This window comes from Plectropomus leopardus, chromosome 2 (genome assembly GCF_008729295.1).
Source record: "Plectropomus leopardus isolate mb chromosome 2, YSFRI_Pleo_2.0, whole genome shotgun sequence".
NCBI classification, from domain to species: Eukaryota; Metazoa; Chordata; class Actinopteri; order Perciformes; family Serranidae; genus Plectropomus; species Plectropomus leopardus.
The window spans coordinates 31,526,276-31,550,267 of record NC_056464.1 but is presented as its reverse complement, the minus strand read 5'-3'; the positions used below and the strand labels follow the sequence as shown (position 1 = coordinate 31,550,267).

Here is a 23,992-nt window from a genome sequence, read left to right as displayed (position 1 = left end):
ATAATATAAAATACACTTCATACACATTTAACTTATACAGATACTGTATGTACATGATTGGAAGTTGCACAGGATAATGAATCCACACATGGTGTGTAGTATATTTACTATAAAAACATAGAAATACAGCCTTTAGATATTATTGCACAGTAGGAAAGTACAGGGCATGTTACACTGTTAGAACGTTACTCAAGTCATCTCACATTTCTTGGTTATAGCCTAATAAGTCAACATCGACTCTTGGTTTCACACGCGATACGAAAAGCGGTCTCCTAGGTGAAGGTATCTCCTCTCTACATGAACTCTGTTGCTCTTTACTCTACATCACCTGACTTCCTCTGTTTCTCCCCTTATACTCGCCAAAGCCACACGAAGCGTCAATTGTAGGGCTGGTGTTGTGCATGATTGCGCTAAAAGAGCACATTCGTTTAATGAGCTCATGTTTTTGACGAACTGAATGCGACCAACTGTAACATGATCTTGAATGCGAGCCATATGAGCTACAAATCTGAAACGCCACATCTCGTTGAAGAATTCGATCAGTCTGGAGATACACCTGCAGGTGAGTGATGAAGCAGAAGTAAGAAATGAATGCAAACCTATTCTTTTGGGGGACTATGAATTTAGGTTAAAATTGTCTTTACTTTCAACATGAACTACTTTATTTTAATCTGTGTAAACTGAATTTTGAGCTTGCTCGTGAAGTGTGAACGCTGCATGGGGCCGCTGACCAGGCTGCTGTATTTGTTGAGTTGGGAGTGATAACGCCTTATAACCTCCATCGAGGTGGGATTTGTTTAAGATTATTGACTTAGACTGCATTTGATTCAGCTGGGCATCACCAATAAACTGGCTTATCAGTGAATATTTCTTGACTGTTGCTATGAAGCCTGCATGCGTGTGTGAATTACTTCAGAAGCTAATAAAGTTGATATCAACAAAGTCTTCATATAGAAATATCTTCTACAAAATAAATGAAAGCAAACAAAAGCACATCAAATAACTTCATAAGTGCTCAATCAATCAAATCATATGACTGGACACAATCGTCACAAGCCCTCCTCATTAAATTATTTTCTACTGGCATCTTGTGTCTTATATTACCGATACCATCCTGCTTTATTTGTGGCTACAAAACCGCATTGACCCAAATATAGCACCAGACAGTTTTTTTTTATGCTCCTCATCAACCCATGCCCGACCTCGACCTGACTAGATGACACGGCCAAACCTTCGGCCAATATACCAGAACATGCCTGTGGTGTTATCTTTCCATGCAAGGGAACCCGTAATCCATTTAAGTAGCTGGCGAACATGTATGTATGCTTAAGCATTAAGTGCTTATGATTGTATGACATCTAGTAACATGTAAGCGACTCGTTTGTTACTGTATTAGATTCCATAATCGCATATGATGTGTAGCTGAGTAACTAAACATCAGTATTAAAGCACAATTAATACAAATTCCCAAGTAAAAAAAAAAAAAAAATTCTTAAAAATAATAATTCAAAATAAAAAATAAAAGCAGACCACATTGTTTTTTGCAATGACTTGTACTTTTGCTTTGCATAATGCATGACTTGCAGAGGTACAGAACCGTGGCCACCTGCGAGAAAATGATACCTTCGGCATTTTTGTTCAAGTGAGAAAGATTTACGATTGTTATTTCCTGAGGGCAAAGTTCACCAGTTTTACCATCGGGGCATGACATTACACACATTTCAGGGAGGTCTAACATACCTGTCTCTTTTATTTATTAATTTGTTTGGGGGATGTTTTGCCAACATCTATTTATTTAAAAAAAATCTAAAAAAGAAAACAACAACAACACTTTTACAGTTACTACTGTATATAAGTTTTTCATCATGTTTTATATGAGGTACACTGTGAAAAAAAGAAAGGCTGTTTTACTGTATGTGTATTTCTGGTAAGGATTTTACAGCAGATTTTACAACACTTGTCTATACACTTGATCAGATTTCAGATGTTCATGAGAACATAACAAACTCATAACAGCTGCTCCGTGTTTGACTCGACACCCGATGGGGGGTGACAATGTTACGCACCTACACATCACTTCTTTATTTAAGCCTCTAAGGACAGTGGCTGGCAACGTTTACGGCACGTCTTAAAATAATACAACTCCCAACATGACATGGAACTGGAATACCAGAGTCTGTAATAAAAGACAACAGGCACAAGCATTCGAGGGCTGCAGCCTTGAGCCTTGATTTAGCTGTAATGCATCTATAGGTTTTATTCCAAGCCTAATACAGAATCACATGTCCTAAGTTGACCTGAATATCAATTCTAATGTTTCTGCTTTGTTTTCAAATGCCTGCCTTCAAACTTCATCCGGTGAACATCATCATTATAAATTTCCACTCCAGTTTGTCAAATCAATATCGGCCATTTAGAGATTCCTTCTTTTGTTAATTGAAGTTGGCAGGATGGTAATTAAAATGTCCCAGTTGTTGTCAAGAAGGTATCACTTCCACTAAACCTGATTACAGGAAATCATCCTCACAAGACAGCATCCTGAAGTTATCCAAGCACACAAACAAATGTTGATTTTTTTTGTGAAAATATCCACCTGACGGCTTGATTTTAATATCCTTTTCTTAGGTTTTATGCAGGGTGTGTTTGTAATAGAAGTGTGCTGAGTGGAGCGAGATAAGCAGGTGCATTGCAAATTAATGTCTACTGTCTCATCGGCTGCATTTTATCTGTATTCAATATTACATTCCTTTCAAATGAGTCTCGGGGAAAACAGACACAACAGGAGTTTGGTTCTCAGAGTCTTTATTTTCATAAAGAACAGGGACTTTAAGAGTTAAAGACTCCCATTAACAGCACACTGACACGACTTAATCAAGTCCTTAACTTGTGTACTCCGTGTACTCGATTCCAGGCTTGTAAACAAACTTCATTCATGTGCCACTACATCTGGTTTATGGGAACAAATGATTCTTTAAGAGGTGTTTAACCTGCTCTGTGACCCACCCTTCACTGTGCCCCCTCTGTCCCTGACCGCCCACCCAACCACCAATGTCTTTGGAGTCACCACAAATACAAAAAAGCCTAAACAGCTTTTGGCAGTCACTGGGTCTAGTCAGTAGAGGAGCATCAAGCACAGACTTTGCACGCTGCTGGAAGGATCTATTACATTGACAAAAATTAGGAGAAGGCACAGTGTGACCAGACTGCTGCCTGAAAGGGAACAGAGCTGAGAGGACTGTGAGCAGGTAGGTGGCCCTAAAAAATGAAGGCAAGCTAGATGAGGAAATACTCTGAACAGAGAGCAAAAATGGATTTCAGTCAGTCTGATTTTTTTTTGTAAGTCAGGTCCTGAGAACATAATCAGGATAAATACAATGTTTGCATCAGAAAGACGTCAGCATTTTGTGAGCAGGTGTGCAAATAGGCGCCGTAAAAACAAAACTGAATGGAAGTCTGTTATGAATACGTATATTTTCCTTTACAAAGGGTTGCTGTGCTTAAAGAGCAATAAAGTAACTTAGAGCACAATTTTATGTGCTACCTAATTCCACTTGCTCAAATTACAGCGTGTGTTAATAATTTTGATATTCATTAAACGTTGTACAGGATTTAGTTACACACAAATTTGGTGTTGCTGCATGAAATCACTTCAGTGCGGCATGCAGGCTTCTCAGTTTGAATTTCACAGCTTTAAATCTGGGAAGCTGGATCACAGCAGTGAGGTCAGAGCTGTGAGGTTGTCGGGTGATGATGACTAACTTTAGATGGAGGTATCAAATCGATATGTAGCCTGAGATTCAGGGTGCTGCGTGCAGGCTGTGGGTTGCATTTTGGCAGAAAATAGGATTTCTTTTCACATTAAAAGAAGCACTGTGGCTGATAATGTTGGCGCTGTACTTGTTTCTTTCTATGCCTGTGTTTCACATCCTGCACATGCAGAATGTGCTTCTGTAAAAAGCAATTATCTTCAATGTGGTTACGCTTCGTAGATCTGAAAGAACAAGATCAATTTAGAAGATAAGACTAAAAACGTAACACAGAGTAAACACGGACTGATCAAAACACGCCGCCACACACAACATGCAACAGCCTAAGCATTTCTTGCATGTTTTGAACAACAAATATGCATCAACTTGTCAGGCCTCTAACAGCGATTGAACAAATGAGCAAATCTCCTGGGAAGTTTAAATAGCACCATTAGCGCTCCTTTGACACCAAAAGGCCTTGTCATCGGGCTGAGTTTCATGTGAGTTACACAGCTGAAGCCACTCTCTGTGTCGCACACTGCAGTCAGTGACGTGTGGAGAAATGCAGCGAGGGACATTTGAGAAGCTACCAAATGCCATTTCAAGAGTATGTGGTCATTGGTGCAGTCATCTGCAGAGGGTGACTGAAGCCCTGAGACATGTCACGTACTACTGAGACATTAGGCATAATTTGCTTCTCTGCTGTGCAGCCTCTCAAATGTATCTTTTTGTGTGTATACATTTAAAAGAAGTCAGCTGGCGTCCTCTAAAGACTGCCACAATTTTCATGTTGTTAATTCAAGAAGAAAGACTGTCACTGTTTTTCATGTTGTTAATTCAAGAAGAGGTCAGGTTTAAGTAATGTCAAGGGATGCGGTGTTTTATCGCATGCAAAGATTAAATTACAGGCAAACATCATAGAATCTGACCATGCATGGACAGCTATGGAAGCTCACACCCACTCACGGATCACTCTGTTCATGTCAAACACGAATCATGTGGAATTAGTTATGAGACAAACTGTCAAATACTACAGCAGCAGATAATTACCACACGGATCTTTTAATTAAGATTATATTTAACATCATATTTAGTAAACATCTATCATGTTTATGTTAACACGATTTGCTCCTGTATGATTGTGTGTGCAGAACAGAACAGCGTGAGATTAACACGACCATGATATCAACTGTCTGAGGGAACACTTCACCCACAAAAAGACCTTTTGTGTACCTGTGAGTCATGCCACGTTACCTTGAATTTGTAAAGAAAACGTTTTTTCGCATACCTCTGCGGAAAACAGCTCATTTATTGGAAACATGGACAATTAAAAAGCAGTGGCAAGCAATATAAGAAGATGCAAATAAGGACTAACACACTGTGCTCAAGTTAAAGGAAGCTGATGGGATCACGTTTCACTGGAGTTGTACCTTGTTAATAACTTCCATGTGACGAATAAATGAATGATTGATTGATGGCAGATTGGGGACCATGTTTAACAGCAGCGAAAGTCATCAAAACATCCGTTTACAACTCGTGCTGTATAATCCAAGTCTCATTTATCCAGTTGTATGCTCAGTACTTCCCAAACGTGCATTTTCACTAAAACCTCAGCGCTGGAGTCTGGCTTTGGAGAGAGCATATGTATGTTTTACTGTCAGTTCAGTTTTAAATAGTATGGTTTTAGTTACAGACTGAATAAACGTAGCTGGCGCGCTGTCATCCATTGTTTTGTGGGCTGCCATGTTGAAGACTCAAGTTTGGTGTTTGAGAGGGAGGGAGGCGTGAGGGTTGGACTCGTAGACTGTAGTGACGCCTCGTAGAAGCTCATGGGCCCGTATGTATGAGAGTTTGTAAACAGATGTTTTGAGCTCGTAGGCAGCGCTAGTTTTGCTGTTGTTAAACGTGGTACCTAATCAGTCAAAAAATCAATATGTTTTCCGTTTTTCTGTAGATGCATATGAGAAAAACGTTTTCTCAAAAATTCTTTATAACTAACTGATATGAAAGTGTTCATTTTGTGGGTAAAATATTCATTAAAGAGTACAAAAAAAAACACGGGTAGGCGAGTCAAAGCTCTGAGGATGAAAAGCTGGATATATCGTCTTTTTCCTATAATGGTTCAACATTTCAAATAGCCGGTCTCTAGTTTTAATCTTGGTGACTTTTTATATTACCTGCAAGAGAAGTGTTTACTCTAATACAGACTGCAGCAAAAATCTTTAAAATCTCAGGGCCGATAACTGAGAAAAATGCTCAGGATCTATTGACAGTTATTTGGTCTACGGCGTCACCGCCCCCACAAGTCAGATTAAATGGAATCAGACGAGAGCATCAGCCAAACAAACTATAAATGTAATGAGCTACAACAGCAAAACCACTGAGAGGGAGGAGGAGGAGGAGTGGGGCTCCTTTAATGCAAAGGGCCTCCTGCCAAACTGTCTCCTGTTGCAGGCTGTTTTGCTTTTACCATATGTGTTGCGTAGTTCATTTTCAAGATCCAGCAACAGCCAAGATCGCTGCTGGAGCCCGGCACTGATCTGAACATATGCTGGAGTGCCAGGCCAACTAAAAATAAAACACTTACTTTCCAAAACAGCAGGTTTTATTTTCAGTGCTACACCAGGACAGACTGTAAATATTTAAAATTGGAGGTGAAATATTTAAGATTCTCTATTCAGTAAAAAATACGGTGCATGTCCAAAAAAAAAAAAAAAACCTCACTCCACCAAAGCAGATTGATTATACAAATAAATATTTCAGCTTTTAGACAATATTCTACTTGTTAAAAGGGGGTGTATGATGCTCATTTTCAGGTCAGTGCTTGTCTTTAAGGTTTCTACTAAAACAAGTCCACATGCTTTAATGATAAAAGAAAAAAACGACTTATTTTCCACATACTGTCTGTGCTTAGCCACCTGTATTCACCCTCTGTCTGAAATGCTGCTGTAGTGCCTGTCTCTTTAAGATCCCTCTAAAAAAAGCCCAGTCTGCTCTGATTGGTCAGTGTTTCTGGGTCTGTGTATCTCAGCATCTCAGCACTGTCATTGCAGCCAGGGAATGACTGTAACAGAGCAGAGTGCACTTACTACCATGACAAAAAAATCACCTATGAAACCTTCTACATTCTCCAGCAAGAATATGAACCAAAATATGAGAGAACTTTACAACACTGGCAGCCAAGATCACATGTTTTCCTGACGTTAGCATGTAGCTATATGTAGCGGTGAAGCCTACGTAATCTAAACACCTGCAGCGGCATGTCTGAAGCAGATGACCATATAAAGAAATCCAGATCCAATCCAAATCCAGAATCCAAGAAATCACACTACATCATCATACTGTAGCGGTACAGTAGTGTACTGTAGAGGACAACCTTTAGAAACACTGTGATCAAAATGGTTTGAAGCCTGAGATGTTTTTCTCACAGAGATTACTTCTACATTCATTTACCTCATTATTTGTAACTTTGTCTATGTTTAACATGAACATGCGCCAATTTAACATTATTTATAAAAACAACATATGTAAAAGTATAACAGGTCTTCTCCTCTTTAATCAACCAAAAAAAAATCTTGGTCAACTGAAATCCTTCCTACTTTTCAAACAATCGATTGGTCGATGGGGGAAAAAATCCAAACGTCATCTCTAGATGAACTAAACTCAGAGTGCACTCTAACCGTGTGATCGTATCAATTTCAGAGGCTTTGTGATCCAGCCTCGAACTGCTGTGTCTTTTTAGAGTCTAAATTTAGGGATAATTCTGACACTGAATGTCATCTGTGATTATTTCTGATTCTGACTAAAAATAGAGTTGAAAAATGGTTAACTTTGGGTTAACGCTGCGCTTGACACTGTCACCAGTCGTCCAGTCACACTGGGGAGTGGGTGGGACAAAAACCACAAAGCCCAATGGTCACAGAGGACAAAAAGAAGTGATGGACATCTTTATAAACAGTCTATTAAGCTAAACAACAACTGCTGTCGTTTTATGCTGGCAAAAGAAATGCTTTGGCAAACACACGGCCTTGATCGTCTGACCAAATCACGAGCATGACGACGAAACAATCAACCAAAATTTTCTAAAACAGCTTGTTATAAGCACTTCAGTTTAATGTGAACACTGAGATTTAAGTCTCAAAAACATTTAATGAAAAAGAGAAACAGGAAATTTTATATCAGGTTTTTGGGGGCTTTAAAGGTTTAGAGGAATTGAAACAGGTTGAGTGCGCATGCAGTTAGAAAAATGTAAAAACCATTCACAGCAGGCTTGTATCTATTACAGCAGACGGATGTGATAATGCAATTTGAAGAATAATGCAATCAATAGTCACCAGGACTTTTTCATGCACAATACCAAAGCATTAAGGAAAACATAATCGAAGGTATTTTAAGGGATTGGGGTTAAAGAATCTGTATTAAACCATCCAAGAAAGCACAAAATTCACACAAAGCACTAAAAGCAGAAGTCAAACAGGACTCACCTCCTCATGTCAACTGCATTTTCTCAAACTCTTTGTTCAGCTGCAAAGTAATAACGAAATAATATTAATTCCCCGTATGGAACCACTCCTACTTTAAAGTCCCTGTCCAATAAGAAGGTTAAGACCCTTAAACTTGAGAGTCATTAGGTCAAATTTTACAAGAACAAAAAATAGTTATGACATAGAGTGATGCATGATGTGACCTTTCATAACAGAGAAGAGACATGACTCATGTAACAGATTAACAAGTGTCATGAGAGCCAGCTATAATCTCCAGAAGTGTCATATTACACCTGATGTTTTAATGTTAAATTGTTGTGGAATCTCTAATAAATCTCCTAACTGAATAGTGGTGGTGTTGAATGAAGTCCCTTTCAGAGTCAGTGCTAAAAATGTTATTTCATTTGAAAAATAAAATTAAATGACAAGACAAGATAAGATAAATTTGGCATAAAGCTGCATCTCAAGTGTATATATGGCATAATAGACAACACAGTCATAGTCAACCATAGACAACACAACACAAGAAGGTAACACATACTGAGGTGGAATAAAAATAGCAGCGTTACTTGGAAAATAGGACGATAAAGTTGATATTGCACCTGCCCTAGTGATAAAAGAAGATAATGTCCCTGTCCTTCACACAACATGCAGACTGGGTCCACAAAAAGGCCCAACAGCAGTACACTGGTCACTAACTGAATCAGTCCTCACATTTAACAATGCACCTGGTACAAGTTTCTCACCAAAAAAAACAAGAAAAAATTCACCAGAATCTTTGAACAGAAGAATTCAAAAATAAATTGTTATATTATTATTATCTTTTTTATTATTGTTATTGTTGTTAGGTAATAGATTTGATATGTATTATTTGCCTGCAGGTGTGGTGTTGCATGCTGCATCTTTTAGCAGTTTTTTTTTCAAAAGTCTGTGAAAATGTCACCTGAAACATGACATTTCAGATAAATACCTGTATTTATTTTTTTCAAACAGCACCATAAATCATCTTACATTAACCAGGACCAGGAGGCGACAGTGGTGGCAGTTTGTGAGCTTTTTAAAACTGAGCCTAACTCTTCACCCTGCTTATTTAGGGCTTCAACAAGTTCCCTGCTTAATCAACACATACCTCCAAAGGATTCCTGAGATAGGCATTCGCCCCGTGTTATGAGTTACTGTAAATGACACGAGTTGCTGCCTCTTACTGACTGCTCAGAGTAACTGCAGTGAGCTTTGGAAAAAACTATGAGTTTTCTGATTTTCCCCCAAAAGTTTTAGATGACTCAGTGAAACATTTGTTTGAATTTTCAAAAGAGAACAGGCAACCAACACTCAAAGACTGACACCTCAGACTTTAGAGCGTACGCCAGTCAATATTACTTATTTGCTTCTGAGCCATGCACTCAGTGCTAAATATTTCCTCTCGTATCTCCTGTCTTTTTGCTACAGAGCCGTGTGAATAAGCAGAGCTTGGGAGGAAAGCCAAGATGTGGAAGAGGTCAAAGGTGACCGATCCAACTGCCGCTGGGCAGGCGGGTAAGTGCAGGGTGATGGACGCCCTCTCTGGTTAGATCAGTCGAGAGTTTCTATTACAGCTGTCTCCTCCTGCATCACCTCTTATCTGAGGAATGATGACGAACAGGATCTATTTGACTTAAACAACTACTCTTTATACAAAAATCAAGATATATGTGGCAATGCTTTCAAGGAAGAAAAAAAAACCTGCAAGACATGAAATCTCCTGGGAAGCTTTCCACGACAAAGAATGCATAAGGTCTGTGTCTACAAAATGTATCTTTTTTTGAAGACATGGAAAACTCCAGACAAAGAAAAATGCTGTATTTTGTTGAGGGCTGGCCATTTTCACTGAGAAAAAATGAAGATAAGCACCCTGGCTATTTCTTTTGTCAAGTGGAAGCAGTCCAATATTCATGGTTTTTCTGAGAAAACTCAACAGTAAAGATCGTTTTTTGTCAGCAAGGAGACAACATTTCACTAGAAGCTTTTTGCTACCAAAAAAAAAGAAAAAAAAAGAAGCAGCAGCAAGTTTGAAAGTGGCGGCGGCCATATCATTCATCAAGCGCTCTTTCCCAAAAATGTGATTATGAAGATGTCCGTCGCATAAATGAACACGGGTGTCACAGATGCGGAGGATGAGATGCAAATAGGATGTCATCACCACTGAATGACAGCAAAATCTTCTCTCAGGATCACTCTGCGGATATCTGAAGATCAATGGAGCGGTCGCTGCCGCAACTGAAGACAAAACTGAAGACATAATGGTGTCCTTGTTTGATAGAAGATAAAATAAAGACGTCTTTAAAATTAAGTTCCACAACGTATTTGCACATAAATTCTCTCAAGCACCGCGCAGGAATCATCCTGAGATCTCATGAGAGCCGTGAGAAAATGCCTGAACGAGCTTTAAGTTAAGTCTAATCAGCAGCTGCACAGCACAAATATTCTCATGCTGCAACAATATATTGCTAATATTGTATTATACTGTGTCTATGACTAACCTTTTGTGTGATATGTCTCTGAATATTCTGTTCTGCCTAAGTTGTGTCTGTGTTTGTGCTTCCCATACTTGGGTTATCCCGTATTTTGTGGTGTTTTGTGTTTATTGTGACCATAATCCTGTCGAAGTTCCAACCTGCCATGGTGCTTTTGTCAGGATTAATATTTACCTGTCCTGTTCCCTCTCCTGCTGTCACGTTGCGTGTTTAGTCGACGGTTCAGACGGAGTTCAACCCGACGACAAAGGTATGCGAGCAAAAAACAATCAAATCACACAAACGACTCACCGTCTGTAAGTGCATGACTCCACGTTGGGTGAGTTGCATGTATGTTGTGTTCTTTATCACGCCTTGAAAGGTGTCATCCGAAAAGGATGATTCAACTTTCAGTGTCACAACAGATGCATTTCATTGTGACATTTTAAACAACAACTATAGCTCCAGGCTGTTGCTAAAGGGCACTGCGGTTGATTTCCATGTGTGTCTACTTTATCTTGTAATTTAAAGGATAAAATGCCACTTTTTAAAAGTATGCCCAAACACTGATTAGTCCTCTATAATATGTTGGCACAGTTCAGTCTCAATAAGTGCACCTGCTCCTCAGGGACATCCTCAAAGGGCGGCATGATGTCTCCTAAAAATCAAGCTTGTCTGACAGGTCACCTCAGTGGCCACTTAAAATTATTCAACCTTAAATACAATTAACTTGAAAAATCGGATCAATATTAATCAAACACAGACAGTGTCAATTTGGTATTAGTAAAAGACTTTTCAAACACTTATCAAAAGTTTGAGACTTTTAAGGACTTTTTAAAAGCCACTAAGAATTAAATTTAAGACCACTTTTACGATAACTACAACAGAAGTGTAAATGTTTTCTCTAACATTAAATATGAATATTTTGTCTTGCAGCTGAGACGACAGTGGAATGGGATTAGAAAATATCTGGTGTTTGTTGCCTTGTGTGAGCAATGCTGCAAAATCTTGATTAATTATAGCCAATTTCTGATGAATTTGGATCAGTGGACAGTGGATCCTCTGCTCTGAACATCCAAGCAAGAAACAAAATTTGAGTGCGGTTTGTTCTGCTATGACTTGCATGTGAGTCTTTAAACAGTAAAACAGTAAAAAAATATAAATAGATAAACTGAAGAAAAATTGAAATGGCATCTTTGGTTTTGCTCCCATTTTCACTGATTCAAGTTAAAGATAAAAAACTTTTTTCACGATGACTACAAGATTATCCAGCTGAACGATCATTTCACTGGACGTCTACAATGTTGCGTCCATTAATTTGGCAGTATATCCAACCAGCCTCACAACCGCAGGCTACATCGGGACCTCCACATCTGGCGCCTCCACCTGCAAGATCGTCTGAGACCAGTCACCACAACATTTGATGCAACAATCGGTTTGCAAAACTGAAGAATTTCTGCACAAACCGCCACAAACTGTTTCAGGGAAACTCATCTGCATGCTCATCGTCCTCACCAGGGTCTTGATCTGACAGCAGTTAGTCATCATCACTGACCTGTGTGGCTGTAAGGTCATTTGGATGTACTGCCAAATTCAGGAAAACATCAATATGTCTATGGGAGTGAAAAGAACATGAAGTTCACAGGCAAAAGCTCAGGTGGAGAATCCTGCAGTCAGCGTGTCTATGGCACATCTGTGGCACAGGTTTTAAGGCAACTTAGACATTTTATGACTTTTTTAATGCCACTTGAAATTAACTGTAGGACTAATTTTCTATTAACCAAAATTAAATGACAATTTTATTTTACCCAAATGTGTAGTATGACATAAAACTTGAAAAGGCTGGAAAAAAAGGAGAAGCGCTCAATAACACAGATTTTAACAAATTTGTGACCAAAATTTGAGAGGAATATATCTATTGAGTGCATTAAAAAAAGTCTCAACATTAAAACTTAAACCTGTAGAAAAAGGGAGCAAAACCAGAAATGTAAGATGAGATTAGATTGAGTTTAGATGAGTTGTTTTGAGCTTTTACAAAGCAACCTCTGAAAAAATGATTCATTTAATCCTACTTCCCATGTCCCAGCACTTTCAAGACTTTTGGAAGTTAGATTTAAGACATTTTAATACCAATGACGGCCTTACTTTAGATGAATGAATTCAAATTACTTCAGTGTCGTGTAAGACTTTTGCGGGATCTGCAGGGACCCTGTATTTGAGGCTATATTTGAGGCTGTATTTTCAGACGACGAACACCGAGGCACACTGAGTCACCGCTTAAAGTTACCAGCTTTTCTGTATTCCCTGGAGATTTTCGGCCTTTTCATGCCTGACCCTCGTGCTCTCCTCGGCTTTACTGTGACGACCGGGACTGTCACAGACACAAAATTGCAATTTCTATGATCCTAGCAGTTCAAAGCAGCTCTAAGAGAACCATGTGCTGTCAAGTTAACACAGAACATTGAGGTCCCGAGGTAATCAGCCGGAACGACACCCGTGACCTCTGGGAGCCCTTAAGCTTCACCCAACTCTCGATATCTTTTGATTTCTCGTATTCCTTTGACAATTACTGGGAAAGGATTTATGGCGACACAAGTACACAGTGATACCTCGTGATATCAAATCATTCTCTGTTACCATGGCCGTGACATGAAACAAAGAAATGACAAGTGCAAGCTTTTAGTTCATATCTACAGAAAGAAAACTGCTGATATCTTTGCAGTAAACCTAAATGATAACATACTGTAAACTGGGATTCTCCATTAGTCAATGTACATGTTTTTAAGCTACAAAGTGGACATCTGAGTAGCAAAAAAACTGTAACTCTCCAGCGTATAAGAGCCCAACAACAGCAACTGGGAAACCGAGAATAAGCGTCACACAACAGTGGGAACATGTTGTGATTCAGCAGCTTTAGAAAGTTTATCATTCTCTTATTTATTTATTTATCTGGCAAGACAAGCCAGGTGTATTTATAAAGCACCTTTCATACCCAAAAGCATTTCAAAGTGCTTTATAAGCCGTAAAGGACATGAAATGAGAAAAAAACAAATTTGAAAAGCCAAAAGAAATTAAAAAGATGAAAGCGCAGAGTAATAAAAAGAGGAGAGTGCAGCACTCAAGTGCAGGGAGTTATGTACTTTATATTCAGAGAGTTAGAATACTGTAATTTCTTATGTAAATTTGTTCCTGTGCTGTGTAGCTTCATATATTTTTATTTGGTTTGGATAGCAGTCAGAGATGCATTTCTATACTACTTTCAGTGCAGAATAAAAATGACTGTAGAGATCAAATTAAAATAAAATGAAAGAATAACAAAAGAAATACCAATTTCAAAGAAACTTCATCCTCAAAATGTCCAGCTACAACAAAGGGGTTAAAACATTAACTAATGAAACATGATGCAAAAGCTTTTTAATGAGTTTAGCCAAAGTACACGCTCATCTGGAAAAAAAAAATCAAGAGTCTGGAGATGTTTGTGAATGAATGTAATATAACTTACATATACAGTATATATGTGTTTTTCTGTACCAAATGTATTCTAATTATATTCCACATCATACTTTTTACTGTTTGACCCATGAAATCAATGCCCGGCTTAAACACGCAGCTTTAATTGCTGTTCAACATTAATAGGCTGATCAATATTTCCATGCAAACAAATTGCTTTTAATGATGTCCGCGTCATCCTCCCGATTCCACAGCGTGAAAGTTGAGCTTGTTAACAGCATCAAAACTCATGTAATGTCATCAGCTCTCTGCCACATACAGTACATACTGTTCTGTAGCACCTGCCGCAAGCACTTCACCTCCAATACGCTTAACACTGCAAAACGCTGGGGCACCCTGCTCATTTCTCCTTACTTAAACTACATATACTATAGTTTACGTTCTGCCTATTACAGGTCTTTCATGCCAAGAGAAAATAATTAACGATCCCTGGACCAGCTGAAGCTCTGCGATCAGCATTCAGTGATGCCGCCCTCGAGATTGCTATGGGTTAGTCAATATTGGTACTCTGAGGTGTTCTGGGATTTCTGCAAAGCATTTAAACCTGCTTCAATGCCTAACTCAACTCTAGAGTGAGCTTTAAGTTGGACTCATAATTTTTACCCTGTGGACCTCCAGAGACTGCAGAGGGCAGTGCTTTTTCCCCACACAGAAAACTTCTGCCCAACTTTCCCTGTTATGAGTGCTCATCATTTAGACTGAACTGTGCTAGAAATAAGAATAATATGCACTGTATACAAAACAAACATATGGGCTTTTTATTCATTAGAAATATTGACTGTCATGACTGTACATACTTTAGGGATTACTACGGTAGCCAAGAACTGCTTCTGTGAACTTACAAAAAGAATGAAAATTGTTATTAAATTGTTTAAATAAGCCTCTGTCACATATTATAAAGGTTAAAAAAAAACTGCACAACCTAGCTTAACACAAAAATGTAGCACAAGGCCTCACTCAACTTGATTCATATAAAACATTTTAAAATGTACACAGAATGTGCCAGAAATTTGATTGAAATAAGAATAAGTGGGTAAAAATAAACACTTGGATGATTTTTTTTTTCTTAATGACTCTAATAACTCTTCGCCCATGCGGACAATCATAGTGGTATTCCAGGTAAACATATTCCACATTTTAAGACACATGAAGGCTGGTCCTGCATTCAGAGAAACCAGGCTTAAGTTTTCACAAAAATGTCGGTGCTGTTTAAGCAGGAGTCTATATTATAAACAAATAAATCACCTTTTTTTCGGAGATACAGCCTACAAGCTAGCTAGCAGTCACCTAATGTTTCACTACCAGCAGTACATTGTCAGCATCAAACTATTCTGAATTGCTTGCTAAAATCTGACTAGCTTTTAGATAAAGATGGCACAAAATATTTATTTTATATAACACTTAGGAATGGTTAGTTTACCCCACTTGATCCATCAAAGTCTAGTTATAGTAAACTGATTTTAAGAATTTGGCAAAAAGTGAGTAAAAGTGCACTGAAAACTGAGTGTGTAGTCATTGATATCATTATTAGGACAACGCAGCAGTCAGTAAAGTTCAAGTGGAAACCTCCGAGGCCAGTGTTAATCCTTTGAAACCTGGCAAAATTGTCTCGATTTCTTTCAAAAACATGGGAAAAGGCAGTGAACAGCCAAGGAGGAAATGACCTAGAAATTTGCTAAATATACATGAAAACCCCCCACCCCCAACCCCACCAAAAAATGAAAGTTGAAAAAAGTTTAAAAATTGTTATTATTCTATAAAAAATATTTAAGTCTAAAATTATAATCATTTCAAATGTAACACATTAGAGATTTTTTCCTAGATTTTTCTTAGAAATCATTTCCTAAACCTAATAATTTCTTGCATTTCTTGTCAAGTTGCTCATTACCTCCAGAAGCAAGTCAATCCCCACTGACTTCCACGTTAAAATGCCCAACATTACAGCACAAATAAACGTGTGCAGCCTGGTTTTGGTCTGGATAGCAAATTTTCTCATTCATGACAACTGGAGGCTTAAAGTTCAGATAATCAAGGGTGAATTGCTTTGAATGAACCACCACAACAGTGTGTTAATCATATCCACCCCTCGCTCCTCCACAGCTCTACCCCCTTGTCCAAATATGGCCACTCCCGGCTCCAAAATCTAAGATAGCTATGGCCGAAATGCTGAACTAAGGATTTCAAAACAGGAGTCCACAAACAAAAGCGTGAAATCACAGTAGCTACGTCCATTATTTTAATACAGTCTATGCTAAAAAGAAAAGGCAGTAGGTAGATATTGGGTGTTCCTGTACTATATAAACCAATCATCTAAGGTTCCTGTCACATGCGACAGACTCCCCGTTGGGACTGCAGTCAAACTCTACTGAAACAAACAGCTCTGCATACAATAGGTTTCAACTATCTTCACAACAATCAATTTACAATATGAATTGTCCCATATTTTAATTAATATTAACTATACTCATATTTTCAACAAGACATAAACTTTCATGTTTATGGCAAGAGTCCTCGATTTATTACAACACAACTATAAGCTTATTTCGCCTGCTACTTACATTAATCAAGTCACTTGGAGGTGCATGTTTATATGAAGATTAAATACTCACTACTAATATCAAGAGAGAGATCCATAAAGTAGAAAAGACATGGGAGAGTCCAAAGTACATTATTTCAGAAAACTTGGATATGCCTTTTACAAAGTTGCTTAAAATATGTGGTTAGACAAGTATGTCTTGATGCATACATCTGATAGTCACATCCCCTTTGGAAAGGTTCCTGACTTTTGGCCATACTGTTGGTTGTACAGTATGTACTGCTCCTTATGAGCAATATATGAGAATAAAATGTCTGCGCAAAGTCAACACACAGGAGATGTAGAGTAGGTGGGGGTGTAAATTAAGTATCTAACATTCTGTTCTTGCAAAAAGGGCAGTGGAAATTTTGCAAGAACAAGTATAACAAACATTTAGCAGGGTCAGACTTAAGGTGACAGAGAGAGTTATGCAAACTTAGTCGCAAGACTTTTGCAGTCGCTTTTGTTTTCACTGTTGACATGTGACAGAATTTATAAATAAATTATAATCTTACAATCTTGAAAATATTTTGGAAAAAAAAATAAAGTTTATATAAATTATCGCACCAACTGCAGAGCTTTAAAAGAATTTAGAAGTTTGTCTCATTATTGTGGCATTTTTATTCCACAACGTCCTTCTTCCTTCAGATAAACATTTATTTAAATATGATTATGTGTGAAGTTCACTCTGATAAATGTTAACTGGGGAATTTATCTGGGTTTTGCATTCATATTTGTTATCCACATTTATGCTAAATTAGTGAGCCTTTCTCTAAAACTTTTTTTTCCTTCAGACATATTGTACTCATTCAAGTTCACAGATTTACAGAAGTGGCTACTTGAAAAAGTCATTAACATCATCATCATCAGTTAACATCATCATTAATGAGTATATTGTATATACTCTATCTTTAACTTTTACTCTCTGTACATTATTGTCTAATTGATAATATTTTTGTTTTGACTGATCAGGCATCAAGAAGAAGTCGAAAGTGCCCGGTGTCATGATAACGCAGTTTAAAGAGGAACTTCCAGAAGGAAAGTCAACTCCAGATTTCACCCGCAAACCCATTGCACTGACTATTCAAGAGGGTAAGTATCCACGTCTCTGAGCGATAGACTCGAATTAATCAGAAATTTAAAAAATAAATAAATAACTAACTCTCATGTACTGGACATTAAAAAATGCATTGATCTTAATCACAAATGGCACAAAGTAACCTGCAGACTGCAGGAGGAATGAGCAACCAGCCACACCACATTCAGTATGCAGAGAATATTTGCATTATTAAGCAAGAATGAACAGAATTCTCAGACAGGAGCGGACCTTAGAGGCTGATTTCACCTTCCCAACTTCTGAAACCTTGACAGTCTATCATAAGAGATCAAATCTTCCTCAACGCACATCAGCTGCTTCTTTTTCTAATGAGTTGACACTCCTTGACTAGAGCTGAATTAGTGGTGTGCTGGCCATCTGGTATACTGGGACAAATCCCAGCAGGCTGCCACATCAGTGGACTACAAAACGACGAAAAGAAAAAAAAAATTACGTTTTACCTGCCGTCCGGCCCTGTTTGTCTCATACCGGCCCCTCTGTGTGCCTGTCATTTGGGGCACGGATAGTAGCATGATTTCTATGGTGGATAAACATTTCTGAGTGATACAGTCCACATGGTGTTGATTGTTTCACCATCAGCATTTGATCAATTCCACCCAATAACATTTGGAAAGCCTACAAAGCAGCACAAATGAAATATTTGACCTAATTTAAAGTTAGCATAGGGCTAAACTAGAAATTAGCTGTAGGGAATGTTGTGTTTTTATTTGAGGGCATCTTTTTATGTGTTATCTATGAAAATTAGTGAGAAAGTAACATTTATGCTTTAACATTTATGTTTTATTTTCTATGGGTTCTATGGGTGGAAAATAACACTAACAATTTCTGTGTTTCTAACTGCTACTTATTTTAAAACATGACACAAAAAGTGATAAAAATTTAGAATTTTTTTCAGTACACCCCTGAGCTTAATCATGTGCAGCTACATGTAAAAGTAAACAGCAAAAGTGGAGTATATACCTACAAACTGTAAAACATGTTAAACAGTATTTTACTCTAATGTGCCAAACAAAATGAACCAAACACAATGTTTAATTATTTGCATGTGTGTCTATTGCTATGTATCTTTCATCTTCAATGAAGAAAATGGCGATGACGGATTTGTCAGTCACTAATAAGGAAATCTTCATTTTATATTATTCCAGGTAAATTTGCAGTCTTTAAAGCCAAAGTGGTGGGCACCCCAACCCCGACTATAACGTGGAGCAGAGCAAATGGAGAAATAAATTTTCTCCCTGGCGTGTGCATGCAAAAGTATGACGAGGCAACTCTCGAGCATACTATTGAGGTAAGCTCTTTATGTAGCACAAAATACTGAGGTATCTAAAAGACATGGTCACATTACGTTTCTGTTCAACGAAATTTACCCGCACTCCACCCCGAAAAAGGACACAATGTCTCCTTTCTGACATAGATAATGACTGTAAACAGTGTGTGAGAGCAGTGCTACAATTTGTTGTTCGATAGTGCAGTTATGTAATGAGACAACACTAAGGGGCAACCTCCGAAACTGAAAAATGAAGCCAATGTGGAACAGTGTGAAATATGACAAGGTGATCTTACTTATATAAATAATCCTTCAAACGGCTTGCCTTGAAAAAGGAAAGTAAAAATAACTATAAATCTTAATTTATGTTCACTTTACAACAAAATGTTGAGCTTATTTTAAATATAGCTGTATATTTTTTTAATTCTTTGAAGATGTTGCAACTTAAAAATGACAAGTGGAATTACCTTGTTCTTTCCACGTTTTAGTAACTTTGGTAAATCAAGCTAGTCTGACTTAACTTGATTATGACCAAGAGGATATCACTAATGATGGAGCTATGATATAACAGTTATATGAAGTTACACTGTGCAAGGCAATTGGTTTCTGAAATTTTTTTAATGTAAACTTGTCAGATTTTGCAGTAAAGTGCCAAAAACCGTAGTTCATCAGGTGGCCACTTAAGGCTGACGCTAAACAGAGTAAATCCCCATAGACCCCCATATTAAAATACCTCAATCTGACTAAACCTCTAAAGTCTCAAAAATGGGCAGGGCTGGGAGGAGGGCTGAGATACACCCAATCGTGCCGCCTCTTGATCCACAGCAACTCCCTGCCCCCCGCACACCCAGAGTTGTTGGTTGATGAAGAAAGCAGGCTCCTGCTACCAGGATCAACCAATAGCAAAATTCAGTTGCAATAGCCAGTTTTCAACCTTAAGAGGGCAGTCACTATGCATATTTATAACAAAATATCGAGAATTTTAATAATTCCATTCAAATGTCAAGAGTTGGACCTGAATCAATAAACACTATGAAATACCCATATACATTGCTTTTCAAACTTAAAAAAAAAGTGGCTAGGAGGTTTAGTTACTCTTCAAAGACGTAAGATTGCGGCAAAACAGGAAACATACGTTTCAATTTGTCCATCGTTTGGGCTTGAATAGAAGTGAATGGGAGATGGAGCAGATAGTCATATACTAGAAATGTAATGTGACAATGTGTTAAGTTTGAACTGTTATCAGTGATAAGGACAATGCCATAAACTCTGTGTTTGTATTCCATTAGTTCCCTAAGGTCAGCCCCGAAGATGCTGATACTTACAAGTGTTTTGCAACAAATGAATATGGAAGAGCTGTTTGCACGGTTGTCTTGAATGTTATTTCGGGTAGGATCCTTATTATTTTTTCAAGTCTGTGTCTCTCGAGTGTGTTGGATAATAGCTGCATTATAAAACCTCTAAGTTGGCATATTTGTATTGAAATGTGACAAATTACGAGATGAAAATTTCAGTTGTTTTTTTTACAGTTGGATTCTCTAAGACCAAGGAACTGCAAAAGACACCAGTAGAAGGTGGGTTTTTTCAAATACTTGACTCTCAAAATTTTATCTGAAGAGGTGCAAATCTTATTATTTATTTATTTTCCTTAGAAAGGCAGTTTGCATTTCTGACTGTCAAGTCAAAGCTCTCCATTATAATGCCAAACTCATGGCAAAAAAAGAGCTAATATGCATTTTCCTTGCCCCTGTCAGATACAAATAGCACTCAACAGCAGACAAACTACCTCTGCAATTAAAAACACATTCATCACTTTTCTTAAAAACTCACTTTAAGAGAATTGGGCAACCAGCTGAGTACAAAGATGAATAGATGCTGGTAGCTTTCATCTAAACTATCAATACTTGGAATGAAGCAGCAGCTCAATTTCCCTGAGCCACAACCTAGCCCATTTGTTTCCATAGCAACATGACATTTAATTCACTAATAGGAATTCCTGGAAAAAATCTACCTGTCAGGGAGCATCTGTCATATCAGTGCAGCACCACTGTGCGCTTTCACTTGACACATTAAAGGCTTTTTAAGAAATGGACTGAAAAATGTGAATATCAGCAAACAGGATCATGCTAAGCAGTAAGAAGACAACTAGGGTTGTGACAGTATGCATGTTGTAACTTTCTCTAATTTTCTGGTGTATCAGTGAAAAGCTTGATTTACACCGCAGACTGGACTCTCTACTCAAATAGAGACAGGACAGCTGACTTGTATGAACATCCACGGCAGGTCCGTGTTATAGAGTGGTGCAGGAATGTGTTTGAATAGGTTTATGACTAGATGCCTGAAGTAAGGTCTGTGGTTAACACAAACTTGAGAAATGTTTTTGTTTTGTTCTATGATATGAAATACATTGATAAATACCCCACTTGTGAATTTTGAAGCTTTTAGGTGAAAAAAGGCAGTTGTTAATAGATGGCTAAATAAGACTACAGAAGGTCGTAACGCCAAACCCAGCTTTACAAACTTGTTGTGGTCGTGACTTCAAGTCATGCAATTTTATTTTATGGCCTAATGTTAGATTTTGACTTCTGGTGTTTGTATTTACCTTCAAAAATAATAACAGTGGAGTTAAATTGTGAAGATTACCTTCCTGAACAAAATGCATAAGTATCATAAACGTTTGTTTGTCACAGAGTTTTTTTTCTGCAATAATCCGAAATCCAATGGAAAAAATCGAATTGGTTTTTTGCCGAGGGAACCAGGACAATGCTTAAATCCTTGTCGGCCAACAAAAAAAAACATCATCCCTGCAGCACTCTATACATGTCTGGTGTATGAAATGTCTGTATTGTCACTGCGCTGCATTTTTATAAACTAAGATAATCTGGTCACATCGCTCGCCTGCAAGCAGGCACGGTCTCACTTAAAATAACTTTTTCATATCTGCTCAAAAAAAGCTATGAAGATGGTGATGACTTCATTACTGCGGTAACATTACGTCCCTTTGCCCAAAAATATCAAAGTGACTTAGAAAGATTGAGTGAGTTATTCTAGGTTTCATTCTGTGGGGTGCCAATAGATATGATTGATACTCGTCTCTATTTGCTATTAAGTTAAAATACAATTATATTTATTCAAAAAGAAAACAATTCTTATGGGGCTGTAACACATGTAAATACATATATATATATATATACATATATATATACATATATATATGTGCAATGTCAGTTAAGTTAAATGGAAACTTTTATCTTTGAATACCACTGTAACAGACAAAGTACATTCAGATATGGACTGACGTCTTTTGTTTTGCTTCCCCAGATGCAACGGAATTTAGAAAAATGCTTAAAAAACGGTAAGTGAAATTCTGTAAACAGTGTTGTTTGTGTATTATACTAAACGGATGTGGTATTTTCTAAATGACGTTTCCTTTTGTGTGGCACTGCAAAGTTGATGTCGTTTTTTTTCTTTAATGAAAAGACATTGGTGTTTGGTGCTTAATGACATTTTTCTCTCTACAGTAATGTTGATGGAACACGTGAGCAAAAGCCGATGGAGCCGGAGGAGAAGGTCTGGGAAATTCTCCTCAGCGCGGACAAGAAAGACTATGAACGAATCTGCGCCGAGTACGGTATCACAGACTTCCGCCACATGCTGAAGAAACTGAATGAAATGAAGAAAGAGAGAGAGGAGGAGATTGCAGAGGTATGTGTCCTTTTGATTCTTCTTCAGTTCTAACATAAACATGTCCAAACAAATTAATATTAATGCCAAAAGCTGCTTAGGTAGTCTTCACTCTTAAAAATAAAGGTTCTAAAAGGGTTCTTCCTAAAGGGCTGAGGTTCTACCCAGAATCATGAGTTTCTTAAGTTCCCTTTTAAGGAGATAGTTCTTAGAAAAGTTACTTACTTGATCCTTAATTACAATGGTACAGTGGGGTGGTTTGCTAGACAGCACCAAGGTCCCAATAGTCCTGAACGGATCTGGTTCAAGAACTTGAGCAATTTGGTGGAAAGAGGGGGACAGAGGGTTCTCAATGGACCCTCTACATCATAGTATCATTCCCACTGCACAAAGAACGCTAACACCCACTAACATTTGGCTTTTTAATGCAATGGGAAAGTCTACAATCGGCATTCACACCTGGGTCAAATGACTGCAGTATTCATGGGTATTTATCGCCTCTGGCTCCTCTGATGAAAACACCCGAAAAAATGCGCAAATTTCAGCTCCTAAACGGCGACTTGCAATTTGGCACCACCGCTTATTAACGTCCGTCTCCACTCCAATGAACTCTCAAACACTGATCCAAATTAGTGTGCATCATGTTTGAAAGAGAGATTGAAATAGTAAGAGATATAACAAAGGAAGTAACCACCGTAAAGCTTTCACGGACCTCTGACCATGCTGCTGTCTACTGTTTGCTGTTCTCCTGCCTGTCGGTGATGTCGAGCGAACGCACTAAAACCACACACACATGCTTGTCTGCTGCAGATCTGTGTTCACAGCTTTGCTCAACTGGCAAAGGGAAAGCAGTTTGTAGCCTTCTTTTAGATGGTTTACCCATGTTTGAAAAACTTGCGTGCATGCACTAATTTTGTAGGTGATAGAAGGGTTCTCCCTAAAACTTCTCATGGGAGGTTCCTGACTGAAACTTTCACAGACGGTCGTGGGTATAAACCTTTATGTTGGATAATAGGAGGGACACTCTGAAAGGGGTCCAGGTAGAACCATAATAAAAAAGGTTTAGGAGGAACTGAAAAAGGATTCCCTAATGGGGACAAGCCAAAGAACCTTATAC

General features: G+C 38.1%; 1 protein-coding gene across 1 annotated transcript in view; it reads left to right on the top strand.

Annotated features, from left to right (window-relative positions):
• Window positions 1-3,112: 3,112 nt before the first annotated feature.
• LOC121959489 (immunoglobulin-like and fibronectin type III domain-containing protein 1) overlaps window positions 3,113-23,992 on the top strand; it is a 35,708-nt gene continuing 14,828 nt past the window's right edge. Inside the window, exons 1-8 of the mRNA XM_042508810.1 lie at window positions 3,113-3,245; window positions 9,680-9,766; window positions 17,780-17,899; window positions 19,070-19,212; window positions 20,481-20,580; window positions 20,721-20,765; window positions 22,513-22,546; window positions 22,713-22,896. Coding sequence (XP_042364744.1) covers window positions 9,718-9,766; window positions 17,780-17,899; window positions 19,070-19,212; window positions 20,481-20,580; window positions 20,721-20,765; window positions 22,513-22,546; window positions 22,713-22,896 — 675 coding nt within the window. The 5' untranslated portion in view covers window positions 3,113-3,245; window positions 9,680-9,717. The remainder of the gene's footprint in view (window positions 3,246-9,679; window positions 9,767-17,779; window positions 17,900-19,069; window positions 19,213-20,480; window positions 20,581-20,720; window positions 20,766-22,512; window positions 22,547-22,712; window positions 22,897-23,992) is intronic.